This window comes from Schistocerca piceifrons, chromosome 6 (assembly GCF_021461385.2).
Source record: "Schistocerca piceifrons isolate TAMUIC-IGC-003096 chromosome 6, iqSchPice1.1, whole genome shotgun sequence".
Classification (NCBI taxonomy): Eukaryota; Metazoa; Arthropoda; class Insecta; order Orthoptera; family Acrididae; genus Schistocerca; species Schistocerca piceifrons.
The window spans coordinates 365,202,006-365,218,454 of NC_060143.1; the positions used below are offsets into that span (position 1 = coordinate 365,202,006).

General features: G+C 37.5%; 1 protein-coding gene across 4 annotated transcripts in view; it reads right to left on the reverse strand.

The window, feature by feature from the left end:
- LOC124803122 (reticulon-4-interacting protein 1 homolog, mitochondrial-like) overlaps positions 1 to 12,478 on the reverse strand; it is a 170,332-nt gene extending 157,854 nt beyond the window's left edge. For 3 of the 4 annotated variants that reach the window (XM_047264294.1, XM_047264297.1, XM_047264295.1), the window contains exons 1-3: positions 11,935 to 12,477; positions 11,611 to 11,845; positions 3,595 to 3,740 (exon numbers count right to left, since the gene is read on the reverse strand). In XM_047264294.1, coding sequence (XP_047120250.1) covers positions 3,595 to 3,740; positions 11,611 to 11,845; positions 11,935 to 11,982 — 429 coding nt within the window. In that variant the 5' untranslated portion in view covers positions 11,983 to 12,477. Of the gene's footprint in view, positions 1 to 3,594; positions 3,741 to 11,610; positions 11,846 to 11,934 lie in introns of all 4 variants that reach the window. The other variant, XM_047264293.1, reaches the window with a different exon arrangement.
- Between the last annotated feature and the right edge of the window lie 3,971 nt (positions 12,479 to 16,449).

A 16,449-nucleotide genomic window follows, 5' to 3' on the forward strand; every position in this document is an offset into this window, starting at 1 on the left:
ATTGGTAATATACGTGCTACAAGTTAAAATTTTGAATAGAGCCACTCACCTTCATCCTTAGTTGTAAATGGCAGAGATTATCTTTTTATTGGTTTTTCAGTGTTATTTGTAATCATTTACAAGAAGTTCCTTATATTAGAAATTGGCATATAAGTAATTTCACTTGGAAAAAAGAATAACTTGTTGATATCTGCATGGATAGAACTGTATTTCTAAAACCAATTGATATTTACAAAGTTAATACACATGGTATCTATACAACTTAGTGTTTAGTGAGGGTAGGTGTAACATAATTTAAACGTGCTTCTTTTATGATCTTTTAAGATATTTTTCCAAAGCAAGAGAAGACAACGTCATTTCTTTAGCACTTAAAATGTAGGTTCTTCCCGTAGCTGTTGTTGGATTCGCTGTTTGTAAAAGAGTATTTCCTGGGACATCTAATATATCTCTTGGTTGCGGATAGTAAAAAGACTGGGCTGGATCCTTTGGGTGTTAAAAATTTATTCGGTACATGTAATTGTATTTTTCTTCAATGCATTCTAGCCACCAAGAGTCGTCATATGCTACTGTCACAAAACCAGTAGTAACATTTTCCATATGTGACGGTGTTATTTGGTTCAGTGTTGTCACATATTCTTGAGACTCATCCAGATTAAAATGATAAGGCTTGACAGTAATTTGACACTCTGTGCAGGGTTTATATGAGCGAAACTTTTGTGTTCCCACAATTGCTTTTGAGTCACTAAAACGAGGAAGTAAGTATTCCTTGGTCAGTTCATAGTCCTCTGTTGTGCAATATTCAAAGTCAAAGTTTTTTATGTTTTCCATGGCAAATACATGAAGTGATTTGGGTGTTAAGATTTGTTGGTCATATGGCCTTTGTAAGCTGGCTTTAGCAGCTAGCTGCTTAACAGTTCTGCCAAGGCCATCGCATGCGCTCTTGCAGTGGGATGTTGCACAGAACTCCCATTCTGCCTCAACTTCAGAATCGGTTTTATGCAAACACATATTAAGGAAGTTTTTCTTATTTTTATATTGTGCACTGCTGCCATCAGAAAAGTAAGTAATCTTTTAAAGCACAAAAGGCAAGTTTTAGTTTATGATTTCTAGCATTTTTTTCTGGAATACATAGAAAGCGACTGCATTATGTTTCATTCAATTTGATATGAAGACATACTGCAGATGTTTCAGTTTTCCCTCTCATTTATAATATATGATGAAAGGATGCAGTGTAGCTTCCCCATTACATCCAGGTGGCCATAAGTGGGGTAGTGGCCAAAACCAGAGCCTTGACCCTACATGAAAATCTCACTTTTTTTTATAATAAAAAGTGAATGTCATACAAAATCGTAAGATTCTTAAGTTGTTATTTTTTTATATTTTATTATTCAATTAAAATATCATTTAATGAATTAACAAACAATAAGAGGGTAATGTTGCATAAAAAGGCTAACATAATAATTTAAGTTTGTTAGAATTACATAGGCCTACCTTAGTATTCATAGCCTAGAAATAGTCTGCTTTTCACCTCACTAGTGTGTAAAGCAGTAGTAAAATATTATTTTATACAAGAACTCATTGAGATCCCATCTTGAAATTTTGCACGCATGTAGTCAGTTAGACTGGACAACACATACAATTTTTATAAAAAAAAAAATCCGAGGGTATGTATTTTGGAAATTTCAAAAAATGTTTTTTTGGAATAGTTTAAAATTTTCAAATTTAGGTGGCATAGTCATGTTACATATCAAATTGAAGGGAATTTATAGAGGAAAACAATGGTGCAAGTTTGAGCTCTCTAGGTTGTATAGTATTTGGGCTACAGCATTTTAAAACAATCCTCGACTGATCAAAAACGGAGGTTTTTTTATTTTTAAACCCTTGAAACTCAAAAACCAAAGGTCAGAAAAATTTGAAATTTCAAATTTAAAGTAGTGTTATTGGGTACATTGCCTGAAAAAAATTTCATCCAAATCTGAGATACCAAGGTTCAGACTGTTAGTTGATTTGAGATGGAATGACCCTATAGTTTAATAACTGTCAGCCTCTACTTTTGACACTAGACTTGAAAAAACAACTAGAGTAATGAGTACAGCAACATCCCAAATAGAAACATGGCTACCAGCAAGACTACAATATGTAGAAGAATAAAATGTCAATTAGAAGAAGAATATCAATTATCAATATGCATCAAAGGAAATACGATGGTCAGATACAGCCAAACATTCCCTCAAAGCCCTGGTTGCACACAATTAAGGCAAATAAAAAAATTATCAGCACCACAATAGGTGCAATCTTAAATATTGCTTGGTACAGCACTTGCCCGTGAAAGGCTCAGGTCCTGAATTCAAGTCTTGGCCCGTCAATATATTTTAATATGCCAGGAAGTTTCACATCAGCGCACACTTTGCTACAGAGTGAAAATTTCATTCTGGAAACATCCCCCAGGCTGTGGCTAAGTCATTTCTGCACAATATCATTTTTTCCAAAAGTGCTAGTCTTGAGAGGTCCACAGGAGAGCTTCTGTGAAGTTTGGAAGATAGGAGACGAGGTACTGGCACAAGTAAAGCTGTGAGAACGGGTCATGAGTTGTGCTTGGGTAGCTCAGTAGGTAGAGCACTTGCCTGCAAAAGGCACAGGTCCTGAGTTCAAGTCTTGGTCCACCGCACAGTTTTAATCTGCCACGAAGTTTCATGTCAGTGCACATTCCGCTGCAGAGTGAAAATTTCATTCCGGAGGTGTAATCTTCACCAAATACAAATTTGAGATAACCCTTATTGAGAATGTGATGGAATAACAGTAGTGGATATCAATCACATATCTTTTGAATGTAAACTGTATGGAAATCAACAAACCTATTTCATACAACTAATACGTCACCAACCATTACCAACTACTATATCAACTTTCCTTGATCAGAATAATATTGCAACTTTCAAACTAATTATGAAATTAATTGATAAACACAGCCTCACTCTGCAAATCTCCAAAACAATGAGAGATGGCTGAATGGCCTTCATGCCAAAATTCACAACAAATAAATGAAAATAAAAAAGTAGTTATTTTAAACTGAAATACTTAAATATATGTCTCATAGAAAATGTCAGTTGTTAGATTATGGTAGAGAATATTTAACATGCATATATAGATTATATATGTGCCTGTAAATGTGATCCTTTTATATCACACATTTGTTTTACATGTCTGGGTCGGTCTGCTTATAAAATTGAATGATGCACCTGATAGTCTCCAACTGAAATTGTCAGTTAGAGTCCACAGGTAAAAAATAAATTTAAAAAAACATATATTACATTTCTAGTCAATTCTGTGCAGAATCTTTTCATTTCTTATCTTATCGGTCCACATAATTTTCAGCATCCATCTGTAACAATATTTTTCTAAAAATTAATACTGTCATTTACACAACTGTTGCACTTTTTATTGTTATTGTCATTTACCTAATTATTTAGTGGATGATACTGGTCCCATAAAAATGCCCAAAAGTGAATAAAGCTGTTTACATTAAGTTTTACACAGACATTGCACTCAAAAAAATTAAGTTAGTAAATAGAGAATATTAAAAAAAAAACTTACATCTATTCCCCCATAATAACTGCAGCCTATTGCCTTCATCCTCTGAGAAGATTGTGGTGTCCTCCTCCATGATAGTCCAATAGTAAAGCCAAGAGCTCCTCCAACCACAAAGAATAGGCAGCTATAATACACATTCAAGTCATATGCTGCAGAGAAAAAGGGATAATAAAGATAGACAACTGCGTATCCTTGGAAAACAGACTTGGTACAAGTGTACAACAACAGAAATATGGCAACTAAGCTTGAATGTTTTGGATCAGTGAATACTCTCATAGTACTAGAAAGAAAATGTAAGACAGCACATGGAGTAAAGGTTTGGAAAGGGTGATAACATGTAACTATGTAACAAAAGGTACAGTGGGAACAAAATCTCAGACACTACAGAACAGAAAAAAATGCAATTTTTTGGTAATACTGCCTAAGTTATTTGGAGTTTCTCAGATTACACATAACACAATAAAACTAACAGGAAAGCTCTACTTTGAAGAAAGGTGCTGCTTCCTCACTTATATTATATAGCTAATGATTGTCACATATTGATACCTTAATATCTTCATGGTGACATTAATATTTATCATATAAAAACAGTTATCTATGTTGCTTGCAATGAAAATTGATACTTGACTCAATACTAACAAAAATGCTCACTCCTTGGATGTATATAATATGACATTTTAAAGTCAGTCACTACAAATGTATATTTTTATTTCATTTTACATGGCTTCATAGGTTCTTGTTTTATGTATGACAGGAACTAATTGAAGACTCTTTCTACTAGAATCAAGAACATCAGTCTGGGAGGGGAAAAAAAAAAAAAACCTATATGGAAATTATTTTTCTATATTTTACTGTGGGTGATTTGTAGGTGAGGACACTAAACAGCATATTTTATTGTGGATCTGTACTGTTGTTCATAATTAGCAACAAATGCCATTATAGAGTAAATACACTGGGAAGCCAGTGTGAGAATTCCTATATTTTTAAAAAGGCAACTGCAAGATGTGCAGTTATCTACTTTACACTGAGTTCTTACTGCTTAGTTTTCATTTCTCAAAACAATAATTCATAAGAGAGACTTTTGAAAATGTACACAATTCCAAACTGAGCTTCTTGGTTAGTTTATCTGTTTATTGACTTCAGTTCAGCTTGTTGTCTTGCTGGACTCCCTCACCCTCCGTATAGTATTACACATAATAAAATTAAGATAAGTAAGATACAGAAAAGAAACTAGCAAATTTCTCAGACACATCTGTGATATTAAATAGAAGCCTGGGAAACAAAACATGGGAAGAGAAACAGTTGAAATTCTATAGGCCTTGGCTGCTTCTTCCGTTACTGTATGGAAGTGAGTCATGGGTCATTTATAAACAAGAGTTTATAACTCAGGTTGCAGAAATGAGATTTCTCAGAGACCACTGGTAAAAAACTGCAATCAGCAAAACTCTTTTAATGAATGACTTATGTCATCATAACTAGTTTCAGGCCTGAGTCCATTGTCAGATGGCAGCAACCATTTTTTGTTCATATTTCACCCATCTGTCCTATGATATAACAGAATATTCAGGATTTTCCTGCAGTGTAAGTAAAATGTAAAATACCATGTATATAAAGTAAATTCTCTTACTTTATATACAAGGCCTTTTACATTTTACTTATGCTATACATTGCAGCAGATCCCTCCATTTTTATAAACGAGTGTAACTGCTTCAACAGCTTCCACATCTGGAGCCAAAGGGTGCACCCACCCCCTCCCCCAGCTCTCAGGACAAGGAAAAATATAGTGTAGTCAGGTGTTTGTCTTTCAAGAAAGTGATTTAAAAGTCAATTTTAACAGGGTTGGAACTGGAACATTTTCATGGTGTCTTTAAAAAAAAAAAATCACCACTCATCATCCAAATTGTTAAAAATACTCCCTACCAAAAGTTCAACCTCCCCCCCCCCCCCCCATACAACCACTGAATGGGTGCCCTCGAACTACTCCATTTTTATATGTATAAGAAAATCATCAAATGTTTCAAAAGGCATCTTCTCAAATCAATGCAAGATTTCAATACAGTTGGAAACACTATTGTAATCAGAAGAATCCTCATTTCTTAAGGATATGATTTCTATAATATGATTCAAGAGGAACTAAGGTTAAGCCGAAAAACAGGTCAAAAAATGAAAAAGTTTGTAGTGACAAGAAGGAATAAATTGCGCTAAAATTTACACTCAAAAAGTATACAAAATGAAGACAAAAGAGTATAAAAAAAGGGAGAAGACAGAGGAAAAAAGTGCAAGAAGAGCGCACAAGAAAAGAATATGTGACGTGATACCACAATGCTCCAAAATGGTTAGGTCTATGCATGGGAGACAAAGGCTGGTGTAGAAGGGAATTATGAAGAGGACAACTACAGACTGCCAAAGTTACAACAAAGACTAGTGTACTGGTGGCAAACAACACTGGTTGTAGCATTGGGTTTCATGATTTATCAATGTAGAAGATTAATACTTGTCAAACTTTTATTTTCAGTCTGTCCCTGAGAAACCAGGTGCCAGGTGCATGGCAAATATTAAAGAGATACAAGACATTGATTAACTAGAACTGGTCTAAAACAGGAACTGGTTTAGTCAACAACATCAAAACTTCACATTGAATAAATGCACGATAAAATGTTTTCCTCCCTGAACCCCCCCCCCCCCCCCCCCCCCCCGCCAATATCACACTGAACTGAAACAACTGAACCATATCCTTTGTTGGCACTTTTGTTATCTACAATGCCCTGAAATGAGGAACACCCTATCTGAGATCCTTCCCATGCCTCCTAAGGTGGTTTTACATTGCCCACCAAACCCAAACAACATCCTAGTCCATCCCTACACTGCACCCGCAGGGATTGTATCCCTGTGGAAGACCCAGAGGGAAGACCTACCCAAACCATCCATCCAGTGCTTCCTACTACAGTCCTGTCACAGGCTTATTCTACCCCATCAAAGACTGGACCACCTGTGAGAGCAGCCATGTCATACACCAACTCTGCTGCAAACACTGCACAACTTTCTATGTCATTATGACTACCAACTAGCTGTCCACTGGAGTGAATGGCTACTGCCATCCTATTGCCAAGAACAAAGTTGATCACAACAAGCAGATGAGCATAACATGCTCAATTTCAAAGGCTGCTTCACAACAGAGGTCACCTGGATTCCCTGCCACACCAGATTCTCTGAACTACACAGATGGGAGCTATCCTTGCAAATCATCTTTCGGTCGAGTAATCATTGTGGCTTCAATCTCTCATACCTCCAACTTCACACTACCTTCAGCATGCACTGCTCCACAACGGCTCTGACAACTGTGCATCACAGGCTTAGCCAATGAACCTGGCATCCCCCCTTCTAGCTGGCAAGCCAGCTGCCCCCTTCTGAGCTGTTAGCCACCCACTGCCAATCCCTCTTCCTCTACTGATCTCAACACAATTCCCACAATAATCTATTTAACCTGGTGAAAGGCAACACTGGCACCGTTTGTCCATATGACACTATGTAAGGAGATAGACATGCCTCTGTGAGCATTTTTTTTCCTCTCTAGTTCAAAAACGATTACTCTGAAAAACTAGCAAGTTTTTTCTTTCTTTTGTTTTTTCTTTTGATTTTCAGCGAGTCTTTCTTAAACCAAAAATATTTGTAGTTTCCTTCAGTCTGCATGTTAGGGCAAGAGCAAATGACTGGATTACAATTGAACCTTCCACATCCTTACAGAAGATAAATGTCAGCGCGCTTTGGCCGATGAGAACTGGATAGCTAGCAATTGTAAGCCAAATGCATTGCTCAGAGATGTCACCTGTAGTTTAGAATCCTTAGAAAAAAATCTTAGTAAAATATAAAAAAAAGATTAAGGTTTAATGTCCTGTTGATAATGAGATCATCAGAAATGGAACACAGATTGGGGAAGAAAATCAACAATGTCATTTTCCAAAGGACAATCCTGACATTTTCTTGGGTGAGTTGGGTTGATTTGGTGGAAGAGACCAAACAGCAAGGTCATTGGTTCCATCGGATTAGGGAAGGATGGGGAAGGAAGTCAGCTGTGCCCTGTCGAAGGAACCTTCCAGGCATTTGCCTGAAGCGATTTAGGGAAGTCATGGAAAACCTAAATCAGCATCGCCAGACGCAGGATTGAACCGCTGTTCTCCCGAACGCATTTCTTGGAAGATTTACGGATAGTACAGAAAACCTAAATCTGGGTGACTGGATAAGGAATTGCACCTTGTTCCTCCCAAATAAAAGACAATCTTGTTTAATAGAATAATGTAACACCAGTTGTGATGCAGGTGACAGTTTGGTTTGCAACCTATATCAAACATTTGATGATGGCATCGAGTATATCTCTGGGAATGGTTCTCATGGTTGTGTGATGAATGTATCACTCTTTGCGAAGTACACTAAGATCTGCATGAAGCATTCAGTGAAATGTGTTACAGTGGGGCTCATAAGAGTTACTCAGGAGAGGAACGAACAGATATGGGTGTTACTGATGAAACATTCGGGATTATCTTTCTGCACCTGGTACAATAATACTTGCACAACTAATGGCTACAAGCATCCACAATTCCTGAAGTCTCTCTTATTTGTTGCAGTTTATGTAATGAATAGTTTCTCAACTGTTTATTTATTGTCTCCGCCCCCCCCCCCCCCCCCATTTGAAACAAATTCCCCACTTCTCATTGTAGTTTATCTACAAACCATAGTTTCTCAACTGTCTATGTACTGTATACCCACTTAAAACAGGTTGTTCCACCATACATTGACTTTCTTTAAATGCACAAATGCCATGAAGATTATCTTTAATTCTATTCATTCTCCGGTAAAGGTGTTTATATGGTGTCAGCAACTTTTCTGTTGCAAGGTATTGTTGGTAACGGAATGTGTGATGAACCACAGGAAGTCAACGTGACAAAGCATACAGCAGCCAAGGACATTCTTGTTTGTAATTGTCTATAGTCTGAAATTAAAGTTTGTTGGAATGTTTTTCTGTTAGGTTAGATTTAAACATATCATTGGAATTTTCAGTAAAATCAGAAATGAGACATCCAAGTATGTTATTGCAATGACGAACATATATGTCAGGCTATGCTACACATTAGTCTATTACGGCAATCATATTTTCTTGTTAGATTTATTAGTTTCATCAACTCACAAATAACTTATCCCATTCCAATCTAAACTAGGCCCTGGGCTATGCTTCAGATCAGTATGTCAGCACATATAACTTTTTCCCATTCACGTTTGTTAGCTTTGTCATCTCAGAACCAAACTCTTACATTCCAACATAACTTAGGCCTCTGGCTTCACTACAGACTAGTCTATCAGCACATCCAACTCTTTCCAGTCATCAAAGAAAGGTGACAATCAGTAAGCAACCATAAAAGTTGTAGTTACCAGATTATTGAAAGTTATGGTGCTCTCCCTATCAAAAACAAATGTAATCAGTTCATATCTCCTGCCTAAATAAATCATTACATTCAAGATTCTCACTGCCTATGTGTACTATCAACTGATTTGCTATAATCAGCATCTATGAACTGCCAAAATCAGCATGCTACACAAGAGCTGCTGACACTATAAGAGCTAACCCCAATTTTTTCCTTCATTACTAAATGCTAGGTCACAGCTGATTTCCTAGTAATTTCTCATTTCTCAGACACAACTAATCTTCACCCAGTGAAACAGCAATTTTCATTACAATCCTCTATCATTCTTGTCAGTTTTTAAGCATTTAGCATTAGGCTGACTGAACAACAGTTTTCACATTTATTCATTTGTTTCTTCCTCAGTAATGTGATGCCATTGGTGTTCTGGTTAATTTCATACACTCCCAGATGAAATAACCCACTTCATACACACTTCACTAAATTCAATGATTCTTAAGGCTTTCCATGCACTCTGTATGACACATTTCAAATCAAATCATTCAACGATAGATCATACTCTGACCATACTACTGGATCATCTCTTTCTTGCACATTAACCTCCTCTACCTCCTTTATCTGTTGTGGCAGCTCTTCTACATTGTACACACTTTCAAGATATTCTTCTCATATACATCTTTTTGTATTTAGCAAAGGCTTCTACCCCCACCACGCACCAGCGTAGCCGAGAGCCCTAATGCGCTGCTTCCTGGACTAGGCGCACCGGCCCTGGATCGAATCTGCCCGGCGGATTACCGAGGAGGGCCAGTATGCCGCCCAACCTGGATGTGGTTTTTAGGCAGTTTTCCACATCCCACTAGGTCCATACCGGGCTGGTCCCCACGTTCCGCCTCAAGTTACATGACACGCACACATGTGAAGACGTTCGCACTATTCCATGACTTATACTAGACGCAGAGAGCTGGGGTACACTAACTCCATCCCGGGGGGTTTGGGGCGGCGGCAGGAAGGGCATCCAGCCAGCCAACAGGAGAGCTTTTCCCCCTTGTGACATTACAAATGGAACATAAGGAAATATTAACCAAGCACAATGTACTCTACAATGAATGGTGTCTTTTCAAGTGTAAATAAGATGATGACAAATGGAGTGCAGAGATGTATAACAACACTGACATCAAAAATGTTTTAAAAAATTACTTCTAGTATTATCTCAGCAATAACTGAGTCTGTGAGACAAACAAAGTGCCCTAAAATTTTCAGAACTGGTATAGTAGCAACAATACCATAAAAGAACACCACCATTAATTTTATTTTCTCACATGACAGCACATGCTTTGAGGATTATTTTGGAAAAAAGATTTTTGGGAGTTAAACCTTTCCTTTCCCTTTATGTGACGTACAGTGTAATGCTGAACAATGTTTTTCACATAGTAAAATACAACAACGTAAGTATATGTATATTATTTTTCCTGCGTTGGTCGGTTTATTTACAAGTATTAGGTAATTTTGTTTACAATCCTTATACTTTATAGAACACACAACCAAGAAATTTCACATAGACTGAAAAATCTTTAATTTATTCTCAAAACATTTACAAGAGTAATTTCGCATCATTACATGTAGAACTAAAAATGTCAAAATTTCCACACTTTAAAATGTCAGCAAATGAAAATGGAAAGAGAGGAAATACTACAATCTGGTATGGTTAGGCCTAGTTAACTCTGTATGGGAAAAATCTACATCAATATTCTCCAAAGCACACAAAATGCATGGAAGAGCCAAGTTTCATTGAAATTCGAGATGGAGGGTGACATGGACTGGTTGACTTGACTGGTGTCGCAATGGAAACCAGAAACACTCTTGTTAATAGATCCAGGCTCTAACAGCATCAAATGGTGAGCAAGGTCTCACGTGAAAAGATGGATTCCTTTTAAAAATAGCCAATTAAACTGCATGACATGTAGAAAGACTTTGCAGGACAATGGAAGAGACTGTAATGGTGAAGTCTGACCAGGATAGTGTGTGTAGAATAATGGCTGTACTGAGACGACAGTTCATGGCAGTACTAGAGTCAATCAATGAACTAAGTCCACTGTATGCATTACTAATGTACTCTCTAAATCATAGTTCATGAACTCCACAGTGATTTGCAGAGTATGAATGGAAATGTAGTTTTCAGGTTAAGTTTTTTATCTTAACAGCTGTTACAGCTAGGTGTGTGTGCGATATGAACAATTTTGGGGCCGGGGGGTGCAGGGGAGGTTAACAATAACTTAAGTTAAAATGATCATAATACACATATGTTGTGGTTTTTTTAGGGTACATTGTATAATACGGTGAATTGGTTTTCGTTAAAGGTTTGGAAAACATCATTTATTTCGTTCAGTTTAATTTTGTTCCATTAGCATCTGTTTATTATACTACGCTTCTACACGACCACAGGAACTCTGTACATCACCAACGCGTTCAAACACACCCCTTACGTTAGGACAAATGTTTGCCACGAGAATTAGCAAGCACTATTACACACCGAAATTTAATTTCAATTACATGACTCGAATTTGTGAAAATAACTGATAGTGGTAAACAGTGTGATTTTCTTTACCATCAGAAAGTACGATTCGAAGTACACGGGTATACACATCGTATATGTATTCTCGATTCGCTACACTTTTAACGTCGTTTCCAACTCTCAGAACAGCGGCCCAAGTGTTATGTAGCCCCTCCTGCACATAAAGTCCTCGCGGGCTATTTAATGCTTCCACTACTGCATTCTGAATTTGTTCAGAATACACCTGCAAACTGTTTCGGAAGTTCTGGACGCTGCACAAGAGTCGAATCTGAAAAACAGATTTATGTTTTTTTAAGAGAACAGCTTGGTCATGCTAAACAGTGTGATGCACCAGCAGTCGTTTTTCTTTCTAATTACCTGAAGGGCTTCTAATCTCTGCGATGCATGGAATATTAGTTCATCCATCGCCGCGAAATCGGTTTACGAAGGTTATCTATTCCACATGTTTTAAGTGAAGGAACTCAAAATTCCATAACTGGTTAAAATGCTACTTCACTACATCCAACCCTACGACCTGTCGGCACTTTGTATTGTGTGCTATTTTTATGAAAAACGTCAAAGGTCAACACATTCATTTAAAACTGAATTCAGAGCACGGAACCAAACGAATTTCCTTTCCTACCAAAACTTTTATACAGTCTTGTGAATGAACCATATTACTGTTTACATTCGTTAGTTCTCCGATTAAGCGTTTAAATAACCTAATATTTTCAAAAGTTTTATTTCTGTAGACTCCTTCGATTTCCATCCCATATATAAAAGTCCCTCGCTAATTAATCCTTTTTATATATATATCCATTAGATAAATACTTCCAATTCAATAGCAAATGACTACAGATACCCCCCTTCCATGCAAATGAAGATAAAAAAAATTAGGAAACACAAAAACCGAAGACAACCCGATATGTAAACAGTAACATAATCGATAGTTCACGGACGAATACTACTTCGATACAGCATTCGAGTTCCATTCGATATACCCTGTAAATTGATTGATTGATTCATCCGTAGTACAATATACATTGCATGAATGTCGTCATATGTTTGTACAATATTTCTTATAAAATCAACAGGGCTCTTTACAGTATATGCAGCTCCTATACTTAGTTCTACTTTTCTAATCATGCCAAGTTAAATTTGTTACGCAGTTCATGAGCAGTAGTCTATAGTTATTTTAAATATTCATCTGCTGTGTAATAGCTATTATCTAGGAAATATTTTTTTAGCCTTTGACTAAAGGTGTCGGGATCATTATTTTTAGTGGTGATCTGTTGTACAAATTAATACCATAATATAGCACACTATTTTGAGTTTTTGACTTGTATCTTCTGTTTTGATGTAAACAGTGTCTGGATTTGGTTCCATGATCGTGAATTGCGCTGCTTCTGGTATACAGATTAATGCTTTTCCTTATATATACTATCTTTTGATAAATATATTCACACGAAACTGTCAGAATTTCTAACTCTTTGAACAGCACTTTACAGTGTGTTACTGCTATTTGTTACTATTCGAACATCTCTTTTCTGTATCTTGAAAATAGTTAGTATGTTTTCAGTACTTACTCACCAAAACATTATCCCATAACTGAAGACTGAATGTATATATCCAAAGTGGGCTACTTTGAGGGAAGAAATATCGCACACTCGTGCAAGGATTCGTAGGGCGTAACATGCTGAAGATAGCCTCTTTGCTAAAATTCTCACATTCACTGTCCATTTTAGCTGGCAGTCTACATTCATCCCCAAGAACTTGCTGTCTGTTACACAATCAAGTACCTCATTGTCTACTTTCAGTGTAATGTCAATGGGTTGTTTATTTAGTCAGAAGTTTATACAGTTTGTCTTTTTGACAGTTAGTTAGTTAGTTACGTGTTCCATTGATCAATAGCACGGAAAACTGTTATGATGTGGAACGTGTCAAATGCAAAAGAAATCCACGCAGGAAATAAGCTTTTGCTTTTTTTTTTGTTCACATTATAGTGTTATACCTAAATATTTCTATTATCTATCCCATTGCCTTAAATAGCACAAAATGCATATATTATATCTCCAGATTTATTTACTCATATTCAAGAATTCATCTATGTTATAGAAGGAGTTGTCAAGGAGGTATGATTTCAATTTGTTTTTGAAACTATTACTGCTGTTTGTCAGACATTTTGTTTCATCTGGTAATGTATCAAAAGGTTTTATAGCAAAATATTTTACCCCTTTCTGTGCAAAAGATGGGTTAAATGAAGGAAAGTGTAGGTCTTTCTTTTTTCTGGTATTGTAACCACGAATGTCGCTGTTGGTTTTAAACTGGTCCATGTTGTTGAGAAAAAATTTCATTACTGACTAAATATACTGTGGAGCGGTTGTAATAATTCCTAACCTTTTAAACAGGTGCATACAAGATGTGCATCTAAGAACGCCACACATTATTCTAACTACTTTCTTTTGAGCAGTGAATACCTTTTGCCTAAGTGTTTAGTTCTGTATGACATCAGAGAGTGGAAGTATGCAAAGTCTGTTGGCTTACTAATTTCTACATCCTCAAAATTGGCAATTATTCTGATTGCAAAAGTTGCTGAACCTAGTCGCTTTAGGAGATCCAAGATATGAATTTTCCTATTAAGATTCTCATGTATATGTACACCCAGAAACTTAGTATGCTCTACCCTGGCTACTGACTTATTTGATGTGTTATGTTTATTGAAGGAATTATAAATTTGGAGCAGAAAATTGGATGCACTGTGTTTTTTCAAAGTACTGAGCAAGCCCATTCACAGAAAAACAATTTAATGACTTTTCCAAAGACCTTATTTGTATCATTTTCTTTCTGGCTTTCTTTTACTGGATTAATAATCATGCTTGTATCATCAGCAAACAGAGTCAGTTCAGCGTATTGTTTCACATGAGAGTTACTTTATTCTTTAGTGACAAGTTGTGCTTCTCTCTGAGAGCTTCACTGGATGTTTCTATTAACAGTGTTGAGCTTTTGTCTGTAATCACTACAGTCCTGTCATCAGCAAATAGTATTTTTTCCCCATGTCTGACACTCTTAGGGTTTCAGAGGATTTTTTGATACCTCTGGTCACCCATTTATTTTTGTTTGTTGCTCCAATTGAATGCGGTGTTTTGGGGAATGCTTCATCAAATTTTAGTTTAAATATTGTCATGAACTTATTAAACATTTTGTTTACATTTCTTTCTGCATACACTTCCTCCCACCCTTCATGTTGTAACTGAGATGAGAAATGACATAGGTTTGATTCTGAGAAGACCCTCTTGCATGCATTCAATTTATCAGACTTTTCTACACAAACATTTGCTTTTAATATCTGACAGGGATGGTCTGATAGGTCTAGATTTTGAAGAAGTAAGTGGCACACAAAAACTGCACAGACAGCTATAGCACAGTTCACTAAAGTCATACTACAAGCATTAGACAAGGGCGAGAATGCAACAGGTATTTTGTTGGATTTATCAAAGGCTTTTGACACAGTTGACCATAGAATTTTAACACAAATTAGAACTATTAGGAATTAGGGGTACAGCAAAGCAATGGTTTAAATCATATCTGGAAAACAGGGTGCAAAGAGTTGAAATCTCACATATTTGCAAAAGATTGGTAGTAAAACACTTATCTGATCCAATATATATTAATATAGGTGTCCCCCAGGGACGTGTACTGTTCCCTATCCTCTTCCTTATATATATATATATATATATATATATATATATATATATATATATATATGTATATGCTTGTAGTATGACTTTAGTGAATTGTGCTATAGCTGTCTGTGCAGTTTTTGTGTGCCACTTATTTCTTCAAAAAAAAAAAAAAATATATATATATATATATATATATATATATATATATATATATATATATATACACTCCTGGAAATTGAAATAAGAACACCGTGAATTCATTGTCCCAGGAAGGGGAAACTTTATTGACACATTCCTGGGGTCAGATACATCACATGATCACACTGACAGAACCACAGGCACATAGACACAGGCAACAGAGCATGCACAATGTCGGCACTAGTACAGTGTATATCCACCTTTCGCAGCAATGTAGGCTGCTATTCTCCCATGGAGACGATCGTAGAGATGCTGGATGTAGTCCTGTGGAACGGCTTGCCATGCCATTTCCACCTGGCGCCTCAGTTGGACCTGCGTTCGTGCTGGACGTGCAGACCGCGTGAGACGACGCTTCATCCAGTCCCAAACATGCTCAATGGGGGACAGATCCGGAGATCTTGCTGGCCAGGGTAGTTGACTTACACCTTCTAGAGCACGTTGGGTGGCACGGGATACATGCGGACGTGCATTGTCCTGTTGGAACAGCAAGTTCCCTTGCCGGTCTAGGAATGGTAGAACGATGGGTTCGATGACGGTTTGGATGTACCGTGCACTATTCAGTGTCCCCTCGACGATCACCAGTGGTGTACGGCCAGTGTAGGAGATCGCTCCCCACACCATGATGCCGGGTGTTGGCCCTGTGTGCCTCGGTCGTATGCAGTCCTGATTGTGGCGCTCACCTGCACGGCGCCAAACACGCATACGACCATCATTGGCACCAAGGCAGAAGCGACTCTCATCGCTGAAGACGACACGTCTCCATTCGTCCCTCCATTCACGCCTGTCGCGACACCACTGGAGGCGGGCTGCACGATGTTGGGGCGTGAGCGGAAGACGGCCTAACGGTGTGCGGGACCGTAGCCCAGCTTCATGGAGACGGTTGCGAATGGTCCTCGCCGATACCCCAGGAGCAACAGTGTCCCTAATTTGCTGGGAAGTGGCGGTGCGGTCCCCTACGGCACTGCGTAGGATCCTACGGTCTTGGCGTGCATCCGTGCGTCGCTGCGGTCCG